The sequence below is a fragment of the Pempheris klunzingeri genome, chromosome 19 (genome assembly GCF_042242105.1).
Source record: "Pempheris klunzingeri isolate RE-2024b chromosome 19, fPemKlu1.hap1, whole genome shotgun sequence".
NCBI lineage: Eukaryota > Metazoa > Chordata > Actinopteri > Acropomatiformes > Pempheridae > Pempheris > Pempheris klunzingeri.
Genome location: NC_092030.1, coordinates 11,165,261 through 11,187,619, shown reverse-complemented (window position 1 = coordinate 11,187,619; position 22,359 = coordinate 11,165,261). Strand labels below are relative to the sequence as shown.

At 39.6% G+C, this 22,359-nt stretch overlaps 1 protein-coding gene across 1 annotated transcript; it reads right to left on the bottom strand.

The window, feature by feature from the left end:
* Nucleotides 1-607: 607 nt before the first annotated feature.
* LOC139218541 (steroidogenic factor 1-like) lies at nucleotides 608-7,783 on the bottom strand. Its single transcript, XM_070850146.1, has 6 exons — nucleotides 7,682-7,783; nucleotides 7,435-7,576; nucleotides 5,402-6,042; nucleotides 2,012-2,131; nucleotides 1,452-1,599; nucleotides 608-861 (listed from the first exon to the last, which is right to left on the bottom strand). Exons 1-6 carry the CDS (start codon nucleotides 7,781-7,783, stop codon nucleotides 608-610), a joined length of 1,407 nt encoding a protein of 468 aa, XP_070706247.1.
* Between the last annotated feature and the right edge of the window lie 14,576 nt (nucleotides 7,784-22,359).

The window sequence follows — 22,359 nt, the reverse complement described above, 5'->3', positions numbered from 1 at the left end:
TTAGATAGCTCTCACACTGTGTCTTGACTCACCATAACGCTACAGTAGAAAACCTGTTGTAATGAATGACAGACTCATAACATGTTGGCCATGTTGCCTTGACGTCCTGAGTGTAAAACGCTTTGATAGAATCATAAATAATTTCTTGACATTCAAAGTTTTTAGTTACTTCATTATCAGAAACCATCAGCAGAACTCAGCAGAATGACATACAGCTATTGTCTGTGATTTGGCCCTTTATAAACAAAATATTTAGACATTAATCGACACCAATTTTAAAATGGCTTTATTGAGCATAAAGAAGACTAATACACATAATGGGCATATGTGGTGTAGCTGAAAATAACTTTCCTTTGAGTTTTTATTATATTTTAAAGCTGCTCTGTTTAGGATCTGTATATTATTTACACAAATGCCATCTGGTGATATCATACTATTAAGACTGTCATTATACAATGCACAGAGTTCCAGTCCACCCAGTCACAGTTCCCCTTTGTACTATTATTTGTTGCATATATTATTGTATGTATTCGATTCTTCTCAAAGCACAGAGCAGTAAAAGGGATAAATATCATAGGTAAAGCTTTCATATGCTAACAAATGCAGGTCATGCCCAGCTGCGCTTGGCGTGGAGCATCTCAATGAGCAGGTTGTTGCAGGGCACCTCACCACTCAAGTGTCTGGAGTACAGGTAGTCTTCAGCGAGGACGCTGAGAGAGCGTAACTCAGACAAGCACAGCAGCAGATGAGCGAAGCGTCCATGAAGGTGAGAAGAGGTACAGAGCGTGTACTCCAGCAAGGCTCCTTCAGCCTGCTCCTGCACACTCTCGATGAACTGGTGGTCTTCCAGCTGTTTCACATCTGGTCATTGGCGGGAAAGGTGAAGAGACACACAATGAAAATACATCGATCAAAGGATGTCATACCTTTCAATATTATAGAGCAAAGAAATCTCTCTGATTGACAGTTCATTTGATAGTAAAACCTCTGGAACCACACCAGGTACCCCTTTAGCTCTCATTTTTGACCAAATAGACCAACAGAAATGATGGAAGCTCCAAACTGAACTCTGAACTGAGCAACAGTGAAGTTTTGGCAGATGAAATAAAATGAGAAAAAAAAAACAGTGGCAGCATTTTAGATCAGTTTTCACACATTTGGGCACCTGTTTCACAGGATTTGCTGAATGGTTTAGTACAGGGTGCCTCTAGTCATTGTGATGAAGTGCTAATCCCAGAGGAGGGAGTTTCTGACATCAGGAACTACATTTAGACCCCAGTTCCTCTGGTCCGTGTATAGTTGTAAAAATGATTAATTGGGAAAGCTGCTGTTTCAGATAGAAGCTCAACTGAAAAAACAATTATGAAATAATTCACCACAAATCTGTTTGGAATTCAAGACGATTTTCCAACATGAAGCATCATGGGTAAAGAGCATCAGTTGTCACTAACCTGGGTTAAAGAGGATGAGGAACTTGATGCATGCAAACTCTTGACGGTCCACCTTTAGGATGTGGAGCTTCTCCACCAGCTCCTGTCCTCTCTGGACCAGGCTGGCTAGGGTAGGAGAGGCATGAGAGGCTACACCAGACAGCTCCACCTGAATCAAAGAACACACACACTCACATCAGGAACGCTCATGTTGTAATGTAAAGATAGATAACATAAAATTAAACAATAGCAGTGTTGGAGTGTGTCCTCACATGTATGCTAATTATTCGCAAATCTTTCCCAAAATATACTTAGGGGCAACATGTTTAACCTTCAGAGACACTTTAAGTTATGGGATCCATAATGTGTAAGATGCTGTATCTGGGATCGTCGTATTAACAAGCGATTTGTGTGTTAATCTCAGTAAAGGATTTATGTATGTGACGGAAATCAGATGCTTTCTCTGAGGAATATAAAAATGGGAGGATTGAATCATCTTTACTCCAAACATTGTGGGTAAAATATAGTTTCATTATTGCAAATAAAAATGACTGATATACGAAGGAGCAAGGATGAGTCACCTCCTGCCCAGTGACCAGGAGCAGACTGCCCTCTTTGCCATATAGGACCTGTCTGGAGATGATGTCCAGGAGCAACAGATCACTCCAGCAGCTGTGTAGCAACTTCATCTGGTCACTCACCTTTGGAGCAGAAAACCAGAGTTTAAACCATTAAAGTACAGGTTTTATCCACCTCAGAAATGATCTACATTTTAGGACACGACCCTTTCACGCCTAATCTGAGATAGCTCCAACCAGAAGAACAGAATGGCGACGATCAAATGTTTAACAGGTATAACGGGCCACTGAGGCTAATGGGAATGTCATTCGTTTTGAAAATATTCAGAAAAATTCACCAAAAGTAAACCAAAAACAAAAAGGATAATTTCAAAGTTTTGACCTGCTGATGGGATCACCCAAGTGTTTACAGGTCGTCCTCTGAGGCACATGAGTGCAACAAATGTCTAACAAAAAAAACAGAGAGTAGAGAGTAGTAGTAAGTAGAGTAGTGAGCCCTCTTTACAACCCTCATGCTCAGCTCTGCTTCTTTACATTCTTCTTCATACTGGAGTCTACGTATCTCGGGAGCCGGAAATTCATTGATTTCATTGTCAAACATGATCTCGGTTTCTCCATGATGTATTTGCTTTGTTGTCCCTCTGTGTTGGGTTTTCTTTTGCACATGACAGCTATCTCCCCAGATTTGATAATCTGTGATAAATCATGTCTGTCTTGTTAACATCTGTAATAAGCACTTATTCATTTCGTAACAAAAACGTGTGTTGGCCACCTCATTCCTGGTGCCTCTTCTTTCTTTTTACTGTTTACATCCTCTCTTCCCCTGGTTTCTTCCCCTCATCATAGAAAATTAACTTTCAACTAGGAACTGATTTAGCAGTGCACCCCAATAACACTGTCTGACTCATGATGGACAGTTCAGAAGAAGGATCTGAACCAATGCAGCATGACCATATCCTGTTTTTCTTTTCCACACCTTTTCCCTTGGAATAAAAACGTGTCACCTCCTTACCCACAATGCAACTCATCTACTTTTCAACCTTGTAGTCTTCATCTGTATGTATATAGCCTATGTAGATTCCAATGAACTCCAGACACCTGGACACATGCAGTGTTAACAGATACAGTAAATGTAACCACCACCTCATTCCACATGAGGACCACTAAAGAACAACATATGTACATGTTGGAAATATATTTAGGAGGGAGGGACAGACAGTAGTGGTTGTGGGGCTGGATAAGTGACACTGCATTTAGGTTTACAGGCGCTAAACTGCATGCCATCGGCTCATTCTTGTTTCTCTTGTGGCATAATGTGATTTAAGACAAGAATCGTAACAACAAGACGTAACATTTTTGATGAATTGAGATGATATGAAATATGTTAAGATGTCATGTCTGTGATGCCATCATGAGCAGTGGTCCAAACATATGTGGTTTCCTTCGATGCAGATCAGGAGCCTAGCTTACAAAGCACAAGTAATGAGTAAGCAAGCTTTGGGCCTTGAGATATGGAAGACTTTAAATGCCAAAATCAAATGAATTGAAATGCATTTAATGTGTCGTAATTAAATCATAAATGCATGTTAATGATTGTATAACCTTTTGCCTTTAATAAGTGAATTCATTTTTGTTCACTGTGACATAAGTTTGCCATACCACATTGAAATCCAACCATAACATCTGATGTTTACTGTAAGCTTATGCTAGATAGCTAACATGAATCATCTGGCAACACTTACAGAGAATTCGGCCATGACAATACCTCTGAATGTCTGCGCACTCTAAGAACAAATGTTGCCTGTTTGATTTTTATTCCTTGACATAAAAGTGAAGTCTTGGTAATGACCCACAAATAAATTTAAATTTTATCATTGTGTTGTATTGCGATTGAGAATGTGGTACTACGAGCGACATGTTGGCCAGACCAGCAAGTTTAATGAGCGCAGTATTGAATAACTGGTCTGAAAGACAGAAACTGTAAGAAAAACATAGAACGAAGGGGGAGAGATGAGCAAAACATGAATACAGGCATTTATGTTATTTTAGAGAGGGTTATCTGAGTGTGCTGAGCTGTTGACCTGCACTCATTATTGTCACAAAGATTGCAGTTTAATAAAAGATGTAGGTTTTCAATACAATTACCTTTTCTCACTTTAAGATTTAGTATTGAATTTGAAGCACTGGCATTCAGCAGGAATGATTTTTTATCATACTGGGATTTTATTGTTTATTTTGAAAAGTGACAGCAGTCAGTGTTAGTCGCTCAGTCCAGCTGAATCAGGGTGTCTGTGGGAGCCATCCTGTCAGCATGTGCTCATTACAGGCTGCACACCTCAGCTAGACAGCACAAGACAAACATGAGAGTGGTTGTTCCCGTGTGTGAATTGTGTGTCTGCCCATGTTCGCATCTGTAGCTCAGAATCTGCAGTCATGCTAAAATGAGGGTTATTTCACGTATTGTTTAACAGGATGGGAAGTAAAATGGTGATTTACAAATGGTTTTTGTACACATTAAACAAGCAAGACATCGTTTGTTAATTAGTGAGCTTTAGAGGCGATGTTAGGCAGAAAGAGCCCGACTAGCCTTTTCCCCTGGCTCCAATCTTTGTGTTCAGCTAAGCTAAGTGGCTGCTGGCTGTAGCCTTATGACAGATATGAGAGTGTACTAACTCTCCACTAGAAAGACAATAAGTGCTTTCCCCAAAATGTCAGACTAGTCCTTTAATTTATTTTGAAGCGGAAGCCAAAAAGTGTTCAAAATTTGAAAGTCACCTGTTCTGTGAGCTCGTCTTTTGAAATCAGCACTGTATATAAACCAGAACAGGGAATTTATGTACTCTCTTTATATACCTCTCTGTTTGTGTCTCTGCGGCTGTAAGTTTTAGTTTGTATTCTGTGTGTGCACGAGGACACACATGAACACACAAAGAGGTGATGCAATACACAGTCAAAGCAAAGCGTTCACGCTACTCCACTGATCTGCAGCTGGCGGTGATTTGTGAAGAACCTAAGCAATGTGCCAACAAAGATGGGGAAAATGCGTGCAAGCTAGTAAACACATATAAATAAGCAATTAAAAAACAAATCAGCAAAAACAATTGTTTTATGAGGAGCGAACTACATTTTGATCTGAGGTATACACACAATGCATTCTAGTGGGAAACACTGAAGGTTTCCCTTCTCAGCTGATGCTCCATCAACACCAAGCTGGAGGCCAAGCTAAAGATGAGTGCAGCTTAAATCTATGAATTCAAATAAATAAAATAATAACGATAAAAGTGGTGGTAAAAAATGTACAATTTCCATTTCAAATGTAGTGGAGTAGAGGTAGAAATATTTTCACAGAAAATGGAAATATCCAAAACCCAGAATCAACAGACAGGATCTGACCTTGAGTTGTTTGAAGAAGAAGGATGTGCGAGCCCACTTCACGATGGTGAAGAGCATCTGGTCCGCCATGAGGCACATCAGTGTGAAGGTACCGGGGTTCCCTTGTTCCTCCCAGCTCGGCAGCTCCTGCAGGAGACGAGCAGTGATCTTATTCTGCAGCTGGAGCTCGTCTGGGTCACAGCGCAGGAACTCCACCACTAGCTGAGGCATCCTGGGACCGTGCGGAGACAAAGGTCTCAAGTATATCTGGTCAGAGCCGCTCCCTGCAGCAGAGCCTGGTGAACTTTCACAGCTGTTGGTGTGCTCTGACTTGATGGCCCAGTTTAAGAAGGGGGTGCACTGGTACTGGGTGGCAGCAGGCGAGCTGGAGGGCAGGAGTGAACACAGCGATGGAGGCTGATAGCTGATACAATCACTCTCTGTTGTGGGTAGTGGGGTGCTGTGAAGGATGGGAACTGGGTGGAGGACACCTGTAAAGGCCAAGTCTCTCTGGTAGGTTGAGGAGACTGGAGGTGGGCTGCCCTCTATTCTGAATCGACCAGCTTGGATCAAAGCCTTTTTCTGCTGCTTGAGGGCACGATCACGCTTGTACATGGGGCCAAACTTGTTTCTGCCGCCTCGCATCCGATCTGCACGAACAGCTGATGAGAAAAGCTGGTTTGATTACAGCAGTTTTCCAAGCTGATTTTACTGCTATATGCACACTCTGTCCTAATGGGCAGATAAGCCCCTGTAGTGCCCATTCTTGAGGTATGAGACACTCTTATGACTGACATTCAACCCAAACTAACTGGCAGTGACGTGGGTCCTATTAAAAAGCTGGAATGGTAAGATAACATTTTAGATTACAGAGGTGACAGTGTCACTTCTTAATACATGTGGGTTGTCAACAGAATACTGAAGATACTGAATACTGTAAATGTGAAGCAGTGAAAAGGAACAAGGGTTTAACAACATTTAGTGGAGGAATTTAGAAATACATGAAAGTATTTTCAGAATTATCTTATTTTATTAGAGGCTACATAATGTTGCTACTGACAAATAAGACAAGGAAAAATATGAAAAACTGTTCTTATTATTATTATCAATTATAAGTATTATTATCATTCACTATATTATGATACATTAAATGAAACCAAAAACGTTGGGAAATTACATTGGTAGTTTTTAAAATATGTAATAAATATTATTCTTAATTTAGTATAAATCAAGCAAGCGCCTCCAGCTATGATTATGATAATTATGTTTAGAAGACCGGCTGTTATGTCCTGTTATATCATCAGATCATAAACAGTTGATACGCAGAAACAAACTTATTTAGGATTTATTAGACACATCATAGTATATTGTCTTTATTCTTTACCTTTTATTAAAAATGCATTAGTTGTTATAATAATAATAATAATAATAATAATAATAATAATAATTGTTATTATATTAAATTATTATGTAGCACTACTTATTTGGGTATATTTACAGTCACCATCACCAAAATCACCACAATAATGATTAAATAAAACACGTCCATGTAATTGTTAACACTACTGAAATCACTGCTCTGAATCGCTGCAAAATCTGCACCAAAAAGTAATTCTAAAATATTATTTACAAGCATTTTTTTTTCTTCAACTGTTTAACATATGTTGGGCAATGGGTACTTGCAGTGTTATTTATTTCTCGGTCTCAGTCAGTATTTTATTGGTACTGTATGTGCAAAATATTTAGTAACTGTAATTTGGGGGGTGTAAGTGTTACAGTGACCCAAGTCAGTTTTCGCCCTGTTTGCTCGGTTATTTATTATTATTATGAGTATTATTATTATGAGTATTATTACTATTATTATTATTATTATTATTATTATTACTATTATCATTAAAGAAATAACAGCATCAAATATCACACTTTCATCAAATGTCGTGTCGTTGGGGGAGATAACACTGAACTATGTCGTCATTCTAGGCCGCATGAAGCAGGTTGGAAAAGTTCTGTTTTAACTAACTAACTAACTAACTAACTAACTAACCACTCCTTACCTTCCAGGCGCATGCCAACATGAAGACACTTTTGGAACCTGCAGAATGGACACCGTCTCCTTTGAGTCTTATCCATTCTGCACTGCTGCCTCTCTGCACACATGTACTTCTTGTTGTTTTGAACCGTTCTTTTGAAAAAGCCCTGCGGGAGGAAGAAGAGGAAGGCTCCGCTTGATGAAGGCACTTATGGCAGTAAGTGTGTGATGAGCAGCCCGAGCCTTAACCCTTGTCTCTCAGCAGAATGTACCTTACAGCTCTCACAGGTGAGCAGACCGTAGTGGTACCCAGACACCTTGTCTCCACACACCGGACACAGCTCCTCCACACCCACCGCAGCCCTGTGCGCCATTCTGGGAAAAAGGACCTGAGAACAGAAAACAACAGTGCCAAACACTGTGCTGAACTTCATGCGCTTTGATTGCGTTTGATTGAAGCCGAAACCAAATCAATCAATTCAATCCATTACAAATAAAACAATAATGGCAGTCATTTATTTAATCAAGCTACAAATGATCGGACTCGGTTCCAGATTGGAAACTGACTGGATCACGAGGAAAAGTCCAAACACAGTCAGAGCATCCATCAGGACAGTCACTAAAGAACCGTATCACAGACATGGCGCTTACCGACTGCCCCACCTGTTGAATGGGTGCTGGCCCCACAGAGTGCAGGCTGTGAAGTGGAGTGTAGAGATCAGCCGGGGGGGGGGCCTCCAGCCAATGAGCTGCCTAATCACTGCCTCACCTGTCACCATAGACCTCAGTGCTGTGCTGTGTGACAGCAGGATGTATGATGTTTGCTTTCTCCCTCCCAATACTGCTGCTGGCTTCCAGTGTTAGTCAGTGATACATAGAGAGAACTCATAGAGACATACATAGAGAGTGTTTTTGGTGGCTTATGTTGGATGACGTATTACAGTTGGATCCGTACAGATCCTCCATCAGAGCAAAGAGCCAGTAAAATGTATAGAAAGTATTGAAATCAGTCAGTCATGCCATGAAAATCATAAAGTTAAAGCAAGTGTCTTTTTGTCACATCGAATAAGTGTTTATTTATTACATTAGGAAATGTTTAGTTCGTCGTTTTAGTTTGTTTTATTGGATACAACTAATTTGAATTTTTATATGGTTTCATTTTTATATTTGTATTTGAATTGCTATTTGATTACAGTTATTTAAAATACAGTCAGCGTAGTTTGCACAGTTTAGTTAATGCTGTGCAAAGAGCAGGACCCAGTGTCTTTGGAGCTTGACTCAAACCAAGCCCCAAAAGTCAGGAAAACACTGCACACATTTAGACACATTCTTTTTTAAATTGTCTATTTTGAATCCCTGTCTTTACAGGACACCTACACTAAATTTCCATTTGATGGCAGTGTAGAATCATCATTCCTGAAGTAAGTCAATTCAATTCAATTCAATTCAACTTTATTGTCTGTTCAGGTAAAAACAGAAATTTTTCTTTTGTCACGGCTGTAAAAAACAAGGTTTAAAAACCCACATTCAGGCATTAAAAGACACCCCCACACATCAAAAAACACAGCACAACAGGTAAAACGAATAAAACGCATAAAATAGACTAAAAACACAGTGCAGTCTATCCTGTGTTATTGAGAGCAGCTATTGCAGAGGGGATGAAGGATTTTCTGTGAATGTTTTTCCTGGCCAGTGGGGTTCTGTAGCGTCTGCCTGATGGCAGCAGCATGAAGGAGTGGCGGAGGGGATGGGAGGGGTCCTCAGTGATGAGAGTGGCTTTCCTCATCACTGAGCGTCCATACAGTTCAGACAGAGGGGGTTGGGCTGTTTGGGTGATTTTACTGGCCTGGTAAGTCTTTATTCCTGCGACACATTATTCAGATCAGTGAAGCCCACAGAATGGTGACATATTCTTCCTGGAAACTGCAGTGAACAAGAACTACAGCAATCCAGTAATCTTGGTTGGGTTTAAAGAAAAAATATATCAAAGAACAGTGTTTGAGTAGAAGTTGAACCTAGACAGAGGAAATAGTTCCTCCAAAGAAGCTCCAGTCCTCTTCTACAGCTATTTCATAGAGAGCATTATTCGGCTTTTCATTATGAACCTTCAAAACACTCAATCCAGATTAAAGGCCTTTTATTTTGAAAAGTAAAGTAGTGCGCTATTATTCAGACCACCTGACTGCCCTGCCAGATAACTCAGAACTTGAAGCTGGCTAGACTTCAGCTCAGACAGAGCATCAGCAGGCAGCAGGTATATAATAGTACTTATATAGCTGTATAACTATGTTATTTGTCTGCATAGCAGTGTTACCTACGTGTACAGCTGTGTTTTATTGTGTAACTGCTATTTAGTTGTATAAATGCATAAGAAAACCACAAAGACACAGAAAGGTGTGACTGTAATGAATAAAATGTATTTAAGCTTTATTGAAGAATGTTTACAATTTGTTATCTAAAGGTCAGATAATAAAGATGTATTGTTAACTGCATTCATTTGGTAGCTTCATTTAAGAGCAGCATGTTCAACACTGTCAGCTGTGGCTGTTACAACAACTACTGCTTTAACTAAAGTATTATTAGGACTTATTACCGTTACCTCTGCTGCTACTGGCTCCGCTGTTGCTGCTGTGCCAAAACAAATTTTTTTAAATTTTTTTTTTTAAAGCCAGTTCTGTTCTAGCATAATCCCCCAAGTGTGACCTTATGCAGATATGACCAAACAATGTTTGTTTTTTTTTTCTTTTCTTATTTTGGCTTTACTTTTATTTCATTTAATGACAAATGCAAGGTTAGATCATTTTGCAATAAGCTTTAATTTAGCTCAATTTAGCTTTTTAAAAAAGATTTTTCGATGTATTCATATACTCTCGCTGCCACACAGTTGGCCAATCACTGCCATCAGAGTGTCATCAGAAGATTACAGACATTGGGTTAGGCAGACATGGCCAACATCCAGCCACCGACTTCCTTTTAAAATGTGCTGTTTATGGCCTGCAAATGCTGTCGAACAACAAATCTATCTATCTATCTATCTATCTATCTATCTATCTATCTATCTATCTATCTATCTATCTATCTATCTATCTATCTATCTATCTACATCAGAAACAGATATCAGCTGTCTGTGAACGCCAAACGAAAACCATTTGTAGGTCAGAGGATTTTCATGACCAGTAGATGGAGCTGTTGCATTAAACAACAAACATGCCCACAACGGCCTAGCTGTCTTTTTATTTTGAGTCAGGGCAGCAAAGCAAATTTGATATCCACAAATATGAAACTTTGATTGACATGATGAACCAGCGTTATTTTATTTCCATCCCATGTGAAGAATTCAAAAGGACGTGTTCTAAGAAGCAGACTAGTTGCTAGACCCTGACCCTGTCTGTTTTTAAAAACATATTTGTATATGTAGTTATTACTGTTATCTTTAGCTCATTGTTTTTCTTTTTGTCTTTTTTGTCCTTCTTTGTATCAATTTCCATTCCCTCTGCCCACGTGCACACACACAAACAAACACTCCCACCTACAGCGGCCTCACAACTACACTCATTTGCATTAAAGTGAATATCTAACCAATCAATCTTAACTCAATACCTCCTAATAACTCAATAAAATGCCTTTCTTTTTTTGTATTAGCACGTTCATAATGTTTTAATGCATAACAACGCTCTTTGTTAACCTCCAGTCAAATCTCCAAGAGATTCAGAAATGCTGGAATAGTGAAGATATAAAGAAGATCAGGCTGCAGCAGTAGATGTTTGAACTTTTGGTCCTTCCAGTGTGGATCCTGATAGGAAAGCTGAGAGCTTGAGCATCTGGATGGAGTTCACAGGCGGTCAGAGCATCTGCTGGGATATGGGGCAGCTTTGCGTGATCCAGGAGCTCAGGGTGACTGCAGGCACTTCTGGCAGGAGCTGAGGTAGCCAGGCTGCTCAGGGTCCCCGCAGAAAGTATAATCAAGCTTCCTTTACTGGCAGCGGCTATAGATAAAGGTGAATGCTCTCCTCCCTCTGCTTGAGCTTGGAATGTACGCAGTGCTAATGTAATATTTACTCATAGTTTTTAATTGTCGATCAGTTGTTTAGTCACATTTAGGGCCAGATTTAAAATTATAGGCTGGGTTTCCTAAAGGTGTTTCAGCATAAGGAATCCTCTGTAACTCCTTAATTTTACTTTAGGGTTCTATCACATACGACTCAGGGTAACAGAAATGCAGAAAAGACTACCCAAAGCAATCATCTTTTCATGAAACAATAAAGTAATTCCACCTGTTTGGAATGAGCACATCTTTTCATCTGTATTCCTGTCTTACTGACCAGATCCCTTGGTTTGTGTGTATGATCCATGTGCAAAGACAGGAGGAATCTCAGCGTACTGCTTCAGCCCTCGCACAGTCACCATAAGTACAACGCACATCTAAGGGTGATGAAGGGTTTTTTCTTATTTGAGAAAACATACAGTCGAGATACAGTGCTTTTGATGCATGTTAGGGTCATTAACCTGTTGGAACACCCAGTTGCATCCACAATTTTGTCCTGAAGAAATTTGAAATAATCTTCTATCTTTATTGTTACTTGATCCACTTTGCGTGACAGCAGGACAGCCTTCGATCATGATACGACCACCACGTTTGACAGTGAGCACAGTATTCTTGAGGTTGAATGCCTCACCTTTTCTCTTCCAAACATACCCCCTGTGACTGTGGGGAAATAACCCCATCTTTGTTCCAACTCCCATCAAAACTGGCCACCAGAACATTTTTTATTTGTCCATGTGATGAGGAATAAACTTGAGTTGAGCTTTACAGTGGTGATTTTGGAGCAGACAACACTTGTGTCAATGATACCTGCAATCCAGTAGCTTCTAAAACATGGCAGATCTGTTTTTTTGGAGATAATTGGATTAGACCTGAATGTCTGGACCACTTGGCTCCCTGAAGAAGATGACATACTGAGCTGTCTTCCAGACCTTGGCAAAGAGATCACTGTTCCCAAAGCTTTGTACTTTCAAATAATTGTTCACACTGATGATCTTGGGACCTGAGGTTGCTTGGATGGAATTTATCTATAGATCAGTTTGGTAATGATTAAATGCAGGTATATCTATCTATGAAAGCCACTTTCTCAGCTCTCCACTGAGGTCTTTGGGGTTTCATATAGTGATAATTGAGGCTCACTGTAATGTGTGCCGTCAGACAAGCCCAATTAATACAGACACAAAGAAGTCTGAAACAGAAGAAGTGGACCAATGTATCTGCCTACCTGGTTGAGAAAATTCTTCTCCTTCTCAAGCTTAAACTTTTTAAGACCCTCCTGGATCAGCAGGTAAATGCATTGTCACAAAGATGAGCTCATGAAAAGATGAATCTTTAGAAATATATGGTTCTTACAGGATAGCTATGGTCCGAACATATGATGATCTAATAGACCAGGATGTATTGCTGTAGATTAAACTACCCAACTGAAAATAAAGTAGTTAAAATTAGCAGAAACTTAAACATCTGCAGCAGTAAAATGCAACATACTACATATTAACCCAGAAACATCAGATATAATGGGAAAACAGTGACAGGGAGCATTTTACTGTACTAAAAGTACTTTTACTTTAATACTTTATATCCATTTAGATGATTATATTTACATACATTTACTTAAAAAAGGTTTTCAATGCAGGACTTGTATTCATAGGAGCATTGTCATAATGTGGTACAGCTTTTATTCAAATAAATAATGTGAATATTTCTTCCACCATTTGTGAAGAAAAACTTAACACATGCAGTTCACTAATTTTCAAACTATATGTTTTACTTCATGCTGTTGTCCTAAACACATTAAACTGTGAGGAAAGACTATGTCCCTTATGTCATCACGAATAATGTCTGGGACTTGAAATATCAAAGAGAATTACGAAGCTATATGTCCTCCCAACAGTCTGCTACAGTGGGGAAAAACATCTGAGGTATGTATCCATTTTTTTAAGACATGCACATGACACACAGTGAAAATGGTGACTATGGCTGTATTTTCAGCAGACTTGAATGGAGGATTGATTGTAAATGCACATAAGTATGAAGTATGTGTCAGCTATATGACAGAAATGTTCTAGTAAGTATTCTACATATTATATATATATATATATATATACCTGATAATGTCATAATATACTTACATATATTATCATCATACAGTTTGTATTAACATGCGTGGACATTGTATGCAGTCATGTCAATACAACTGCCTGAGCTGAACTGAATAAAGACAGAGAGAAAAAAATGGAGATTCAGTCATACTGCGAAAAATAAGAACTAAATCACAACCAAACGCTACTTCAGTTTTTGCTTCTAAAAGCAAGAGCAGCAGCAGCTCAGCCTGTGAGAACAAATAGAGGGCGGCAGTACAGACCTCAGTGTGGAGTGTGGACTGGTAACTGGAGAGGAGCCAGTTCACCTCCTGGGCACTGCAGTCAGGGGCTCCTATGTGGCAGCCTATCACTCTACCATCTCTGCCCACTTTGTTAATGGTTATGTTCATAGTTCCTGTGTGTGTATGTTTGTATTTTGACCTGTGTGTGTTTAAAAAGTTAAAAAAAAAAAGATTGAATATTTTTTTCCCACTAGGAGATTAATAAAGTAATTCTATGCTTGCTTTTCAGTGATCTATTTGAAAATCACTACACAAACTTCAACTCAAGTCCAAAGCTTTACACAGCAAACCCCAATACTCTGAGAGCAGACAGCTACGGTGCATTTGGACAAAGGGTGAAAGGTCATGAAGATGGATTAGGTGACCTGTCAAATGCTAAAGTATTGGACAAGATGAAATATACACAGAATATTTCTTGGAGCCTTGCGATTAGTGATGCTAACAGTGGAGTGGAGCCAGAGGTGAGACCATAGGGTAATTCTAATCAGAAGGCTCTGGAGAGTATGAATGTAGTACATTTTATGATAATCCTGCTATTAAATGATTAGATACACATCTTGTGTGCAAAGCTTAAGTGTTGAGGCTGCAGAGGAGAGTTTGGCGGAAAGAAAGTTCATGAGCAATTCAAATGAAAAGGGTTCATCCTCTAGGGAGAATGAATATTGTCAGTTAATCCCTTGGCAATCTGTTATATTGGAATATTTGTTGTGTATATGCGCAAAAGTTGATGCGATGGTGTTGCTTAAGTGGCAGCTAAGGTTTGAGCTGACCATTGTGATTCATCATCTGGTGACTATGAATGGCCACAGCAAATTTGGCAGCTGTTGAGTGGGTCAGATGTTGAGTGAGTCATCCACCAATCTAAAAACAGTGTTTCAGTCCATGACTTCTCCAGTCCACATGTCAAAATGTCCTTGGGTACACACACACATATATATATGCATACATATATATATATATATATATATATATATATATATATATATATATATAAATATGTGTGTGTGTGTGTGTGTGTGTGTGTGTGTGTATATCGCTTTGGTGCAGCCCTTAAACTCCTCTCACATCAATTAGTTTGTCTTCTCATATCCACATTATCCATGTGTAGCTCAATCTCTGTTAAGTTAAGTAAAAAAATTATTTTGTCCATGTTCCTTATTGAACAACATATGAAAACATGTTATAATAAGTAAGTCCAAATGTCAAAGTGCACATGGGCAAAAAAGTCATTGTGAGTCATCCTCTGGGGACCATAGATATTTATATACCAATTTTTTATTTCATGGAAGTTTTTCTTGGGATCTCTTTGGCTGGATCAAACTGTTGGAGAGACAGTTGGATAAGGAATAACAGTCCATCTGTTTGTAAGCAAACTGTATTCGTTGGGTACAATACCACAATGCTACACAGACGTGAAAATTGGTATTCGTGAAAATGAGTATTTATTTTTTGTAACACAGATTCATGTCCATCTCTTGGCTAATCAAATACTTATCCTCTAGTTCTTGGGAAATTTCCCCAACTGTATGAATGATAGGAAAGGTGGTTTCTTCCGTCCATTTTGTTTTGCTATATTTTCATTTCAAAGGCAAAATCTTTGCCTAGAGCAGCCTGAGTATGCATCCACTGCTAACATGTCCTTAATGCTTTAATAAGAGGCTGAGTTTGTCTGGGGGACAAGGGCTTCAGGAAAGAGGATAGGTCTCATCTATCTGCCTGTGTATCTAACTTGGGATTTCCGCACTGAAGCACTCTGTTTGAGAAACGCCTAAGTGGGATTTAGAGGAGAAAATATAAACCATGTGTATTTAGATGGAAGAGCACAGTGCTGTCCAACATTCACCATTTTCATGTTTACGTAGCCTGTGGCGTGTGTTTCTTTTGTCTCCACTGAAGACAGAGAACCTTGGGTGATCTGTGATTGTTTGGGCCTTGTTAAAAACTCATCTCACTCATATAAGACAGCGTGAAATCCAAAGAAAAACAAGTTAAATTGACATCCTGTCACAAGTCCAAGAAACCACATGGGTAAAGGATTGATCGGTAGAGAGGTGACAGCCATGACAGTAACCTCATAATCCCCCTTATTGTTTCGGTGAACAAAGCAATTAAAAAAGGTGAATCATCACAAGAAAAACTCTGGATCAACTTTTCACCTGCATTTAATCAAGAACCAAAGTAACATTTATGTAAGAGTACAGAGATATACTTTTAGGGACATATCTACGTTGTCCATATAAAAACCTTTCATGTAGATGTCAAACAACCTAGCTTATATCTTACTTAAATCTTACATTCAGCATCTCGGACCAAAACAAATGTGCATCTCCCCACTCCCCCCGCTGCCTCTGCCTCCACTCTGCAGTTCTCCTGCTCGTTCTCGTTCTTTCTGTTGTTCTTAGCTTTCATGCTACTGTGTCAGCTTTAGTGGAGTATTTCTATGGGCATCCGTCCGTTTTACGATTTCTCTGTGGTTTTCACACTCAATGATTAACATACTCACATGCACTAATGCACATGCGTTACTGTCCCGATGACAGTGTAGCTCAGATTACAGCATGTAGCGAGGTAGTGAGACTTCATGATCTGCTCAGGTCGCCATTGCTCCACTGTATCTTTTCAGGGCAAATATTTGTTGAACATTATGAACATTATGTTCTAAATATCTCATAGAGAACCTTCAACCAAATATGTCATTTATCTTTACAATAGTTCATTTGTCCGGTGAAGGCCTGTGTTCATATAGATGCAGGGAAAAGCGCTTGTGTGGTGAGAGAAAAAAACTTGGGTTTTGTTTCTATGACAACAAATCACTACTCCCACCCCTCCGTCCGTAGCATTGCCCCTTTGCTTTTAATATCTGTATCTATTTGTCTGACACTGTTGTTTCATGAGCACACACTGAAGGATGCTTGCCATCAGAGTTTGAATGCATAGGTAGCTAAATTAATGCTATGCTAACAGACGGTTGGCTGCACAGCAAACAGCATGTAGGGTGATAAAAGCCAGCCTGCTCCCATGATGGGCTTTTCTGTATCTGTTCTGCTAGTTTCTGTCTGAAATATCGCAAAGCTCCGGATTGACAGACATGGCCAGAACAAGCTTCTCCTCCATGGTTGCCAGGGCGACGAGTGACTAGCTCCCGCCCTATCTAATGTACAATTAGGTGCCCTTTTGCCACATGGTGTCGTCCACCTAAACAAAACGGGCTATTTTGTCAAGTCTTCAACCGCCAAGTCACAATGAACACTTATTGTCAAAATTTGTGGTGTCAAAATTAGCACCAAATCACACCAAATGTCATAGCAATGAGTATCAGTGATCGTGTTGTTCAGTCAGACAAACATGGCTTCTCTGGAGGATGAAGCATGTAATAAACCCTTTAATTTTCTTGTTTTTAACTACTGTAAATATGCATTGATAATGAAAAAGACGTTGTTGAAATATTGCATTACATCGTACCTATGTTACCAGCATGACATACATGAGTAACTTACAGAATACCGCCTCAAAAAACAATCTTTAATGACTATAAACAATTGAAGCAAGTTTTGTAGGAATACTAAAGTTGACTTTATCATTTCCGTCTTTTCACAGTGAACTTGTTTCAGTCTTCCAACTCCAGCTTATCTTATATCTTTATAAGAAAACCATTCTCCTCACCTCTCTGGAGCTCCATACTTATCCCCCAACTAATAACAAACCAATCAATACATGGAGCAAATTTAATGCCTTTGAACCATGTGACTGCCCTGGGATTCAACCTTCCTGTGAGAAGAGACATAAGCGCTTAAAGTGGAAAATTACTCTGGCTCTTCCTTCACCTTTGAGAACTTTGGGAAAGCTTTCATAAAGCAGCATGACACATAAAGATATCATTAAAAATCTTTCATTGCCTCCTCACCTGATCTGTAATGTAAAATTAAGTTCAAGGTAAGATATGAAAAACATGGAGCAGATTGAATTTTTCTTCCACTTATTAGAGAGAATATTCATAGTATGCTGTTAATATTATACTTGAAAAATTAAAGTTGTTCCTCTGACACCATTCAACATAAACCGATCTTTCAGGGGGAACAATTTCAGGTTCAGTGTCTTGCCCATGGACACTTTGACATGCGGACTGGAGGAGTCCTATAAGAAACGTGGTTGAAACTAATAGTTTAACTTGCACAGAAATTGAGGTACTGGTGGATGATGTGGAGATGAGAGGAAAAAACTAGACTAAACTAACCTTTAGCAGCAGTAAATATAGGTTTCGGACATTTTTGAGAAGTGGTCAGACCTTACATTTATTTTAAGATTTTTTTTTTTACTACTTTGAGGCAGCAGAACAAGCTGAAAACACAATACCTAATAATAATAATTATAATAATACTAATACTATAATAATACTAATACTAATACTAATAATACTAATACTAATAATAATGTAATATTATTACCTTTAAAAAACAATGGAGAGTGTGTTGTATGTTTAGTTTCAGCATTCATTTGCAGAACAGCTTGTTTTTTTGTATGTGGCATTGTGTCGGAAACAAATTGACCTATTTTATCGTACCTTATTGTATTTCAAGAAGGAATGGTATCTCAGGAAATGTGTGTCACTATTCTGAAACGACTTTAATTTTGAACATTTCTGGATTTTTGCAAGTTTTTTCCCTTGTTAGAATAAATTGCCTGCTCCATTATCTGCAGAATACAACATCAAGTCTGCTGTAAGTCATCAGTCTAAAGCAAATATCTAAAGGTTCTGATTTTTTTTTCAACTACATCCATGCATCATTATGGGTGCTCTCATATTTCAGCATTAGTTTGTGCTCTTAATGTGTACCTGGTTGCTAAGGCATACATGAAAAACATCATTTCAGCTCATTTGGCACCCGTGTGTGTATCAGGGCCAGCTGGTGACAAACGTCTTTCAGACTCACCTGAGGCAGCAGGTAACCGAAGGACAAACCTCTCATATACACTCCTGGCACTGTGGAAAGCTGCTAATGTAGCTGCAGACAGGTGTCAGCCATCTTTAATGTTTATGGCAGAGCTCTTTTCCCTGTGTGCTGCTGATGTCATCAGGAGCCTGCTGTTATTAATGAATAATGTCTGGCAGACTGAGCTTAGGTTTCAGTGCAAGTTCAGGCCTAAAATGACTCCATAGCTTCAAATGATCTCAGCAGAGGGAGAAAAGGAGCTCTTTATAAAACAATAAACAAATCAGCCCCATAAGTCAGTGAAACAACTCCTATTACAGGCCACAACAGTGCCACAGGGGCCTCATGCAATGACAGACTGTAGAGGGTGCCCTACTGACTGACCAAGACCTTTATACTCAAATATTAGGTTCATATAGTACAGCAGTATTTGCTTTGGAAGCATATGCTTTGTGAAATAACATTCTTACACAGAGTTCAGAATTTCACAGTTCACAATTTTAAAAACTAACTAATAGACAGACAGAGGATACAGAGAACAATGTGGGGAGAATGGTTGCAGAGAGAGCAGTCAGTGGAGGCAGCTTGAATTTGCTCAGACACACTCGCACAAGCTAAAAATGTTTCAACTTCGAAAATTTCACAAGACTGTATCACTCTCACTCTGTATCAAACGTATGGAGAGACTCCAGACAGATCGGACTGACAGTCACAACTCCTCCACTCTAGAGCTGAACACTGGAGCCCCCGACAATGTGTGCTCAGCCCCGTCCTGTTCACACCTATGTACACCTATGACTTTACACCCACGACCCCTTGCAGTTGGTACTCGCTGTTTGTGGCAAATATACATGGACTGCACAAACTGTCCACCTGTCGAGTTCATCAAAATACAGTAACGCACAAATAACTATGCATTCATCTTAGAGCTGAGGTTTTTAAAATTCACTCCTGAAAAGACACAGAGGAATCAATGCAAAAAATGAGGGACTTGACTGGCATTTTTAGTGACCCCTGAAAGCCAAAATTTTGGGAAGGTCACTGAAAAAATCTTTTACAAATTTACACTTGCAATTGTCACTAAAAATGTCTTTTAGAAGCTCACTATGTCCCTTATTGATTATGCAAATTGCAAAACATTTATCCACAAAAAGACTACAGACTAACATTGTTGTGGTGTTTCCTTGTGTAGCCCAGGATTGTCATGCAGCTCTTTGCATCTCCTAACCTCTTAGCTTAGCAGGTGAATTGGTGAGGGCTTACTAAAATGAAAGAATTAGGATGTCTCTAGCAGAGGCTAACTTGCTGTTATTCTAAGTCCCATACATCAACTTCGACAAAACTATAGCCCATATTTTCACCACGTTTTACCACATAAATCACAATTCCATCAAACATCAAAGAATATCAAACATAGGGATTATAATAGGGATAGTAATTTAATACAAACCCAGGTGGATCACCTCTAAAATGCTTGCTAAAAATAAAACAAAAAACATACTGTATACACCAGGGTTCAGTGCATATCTCATGGGAGCAGGTGGATTTGTGTGAGTAGAAGTGGGTATTCAAAAAACAAGATGTAAGATATTCACATGATGAAAATTGTAGTAGTTCCTGTGAGTCAATCATCAACACTGTCTTGAAATGACTGCTGGTTTATTAAGAATAAACACCGCATAACCAGACTGGATATCGAGCAAGTCCTCTAACATGAATTGTCTCTACTGAGATTGAGACTGAAATTGAGTTCAACGGCGTTGCCATGGATACACATACAAGGTACAGAGGCTCGTAATGATGAAACAGGACAATCGTTTAGCCAAATGATCCACGAAAATCAGATCAAAGTGTTTTGTTTAATTGTGAGGGAGGAGAACTCATTTCTCTACAAGACAAGAAGAGACAAAATCAATGGATCCCCATTGTGTAGGCGGGAATGGTAAGAATGTTTGCAGGAGCAGGGGCAAGAGGAACACGAACGTTAATGTGATCAGAAATCAAGTGAGAGTGGGATTAAAAATACAATTCGGTATTCTTGTCTTTTGTTTTATAGTAATATGGTACCCGGTCAGGCCTTCCTCCATGGGTGGTGCTGTTGCGAAAGGTCTTCAGTTCAAATGTTATGTAGTTAGGAAAACCTAATGTTACCCCATACAACCTGAAAAACAGAGGACTTTTTTCTGCTTCGACATAATGGTTACACTCGTTTAAAAATATGGACTCAGTATGCAATGAGTCGGCAAAATATGCCAAAGAGAAAACAAAGTTTGTTACTTGCTTACTGTGGATTCACTTCTAAAAAACGGAATCAGAATAACAATAAAAATGTAATGGACATAGGTTCTGAAGCTTGTGCTTCTGAAGCAACTAGCTTATGCACAAGTTGGGGGCTCGTCTCCTACCCAGTTACTCCCCAGAACCAGGTCACGCTGAGGCTGAGAGCTCCTGTCAGGGTGAAGGAGGTGATCCGTCCATTGCTAGCATAAGTGACCTGCTGGCTGGATGGACAATGAAGCAATAAGGTGAACGGATAGACTGAAATGCTTGGCTTGACATCAGGGCCACCGACACAGGGACAAGGGCCAAGCCCATACAATGGAAATGGAAATTCCAAATTCCCAGCCTCATTGATGAACATCTAAAAACTGGGCAGGAGGCTGAGGAGGGGGGTCAGGGCATGGATGTGTGAGGCAGGAGTTGCATTATTTGAAAATGATCCTGCTCTTCTTGAACACCAGGACGGCAGGCCTCTGTGGTCAATTGTTTTTTAAGGTAGGATAGAATGTTTTCTATCTATCTAATCTCTAGCTTATGTTTGCTGTAACTGAATTGTGATAAACCTGCTGTGCATAAGGTGAAAAGCTGTACAGTGATACACAAGTGTGTGTGTGTGTGTGTCGGGTCTGAGTCCGTGTCAGCACAGCAAAAGCTGTATAGTGATACACGTGTGTGTGTGTGTGTGTCAGGTCTGAGTGCGTGTCAGCATAGTGAGTCTGTGTAAGACTCACCCCAATGCCACGGGTTATTTAGCACACTGTAGATAACTTTGACATGTTGTTTTGGAGAATGCAGTCAAGTATACTTAAAAAGTTAAAAGGAGTCTGACAAGACGTGTCAAGAGTGGCAGCTCTCAAAGAAGAGGGGGTGAAAACCATCAAACTTGGAGAGCGTGCACCACTGCTTGCCCTCTGGCAGCCATTCATCTGTTATCTCATTTATGACAGAGTGTTTCTCTCTGAGGTGAGGAAAAGTATGGTAGTAATGTGACTGAGGGCAACAGGTTAGAGAGCAGAGCAGTAACTAAGTAAGTTTGTTCCCAGATCTGTGTAGACCAAGGTGTCAGCTACTTACTCAGGGTCAGCCAATAGCAGGGCTGATTCAGACAGCAATGTTGTCCTCAGGCTAAAGAGCTGTACCGTGTTTGAGTGGTGGCTCGGCGAGATTGACTGCTCTGTTCGTTCACACCTGTGATGTCAGATCACCATGGTGATAAGACATAGAGAAACGGTGTGTTGTCAGAAGCTGTCTCACAGCTCAGTGCAGCAGGCCCAGAGCAGAGCCCTGGGGGACACCAGCAACAGACAGATA

Bases quoted from the DNA above. Each gene is read 5' to 3' on its own strand.
- LOC139218541 (XM_070850146.1), bottom strand. From the start codon at position 7,783: ATGGCGCACAGGGCTGCGGTGGGTGTGGAGGAGCTGTGTCCGGTGTGT. The intron at 6,043-7,434 runs GTAAGGAGTGGT...TTTTCTCATCAG, and splicing joins TGTTGGCATGCGCCTGGAAG to CTGTTCGTGCAGATCGGATG. The intron at 862-1,451 runs GTTAGTGACAAC...GCCAATGACCAG, and splicing joins CCTCATCCTCTTTAACCCAG to ATGTGAAACAGCTGGAAGAC.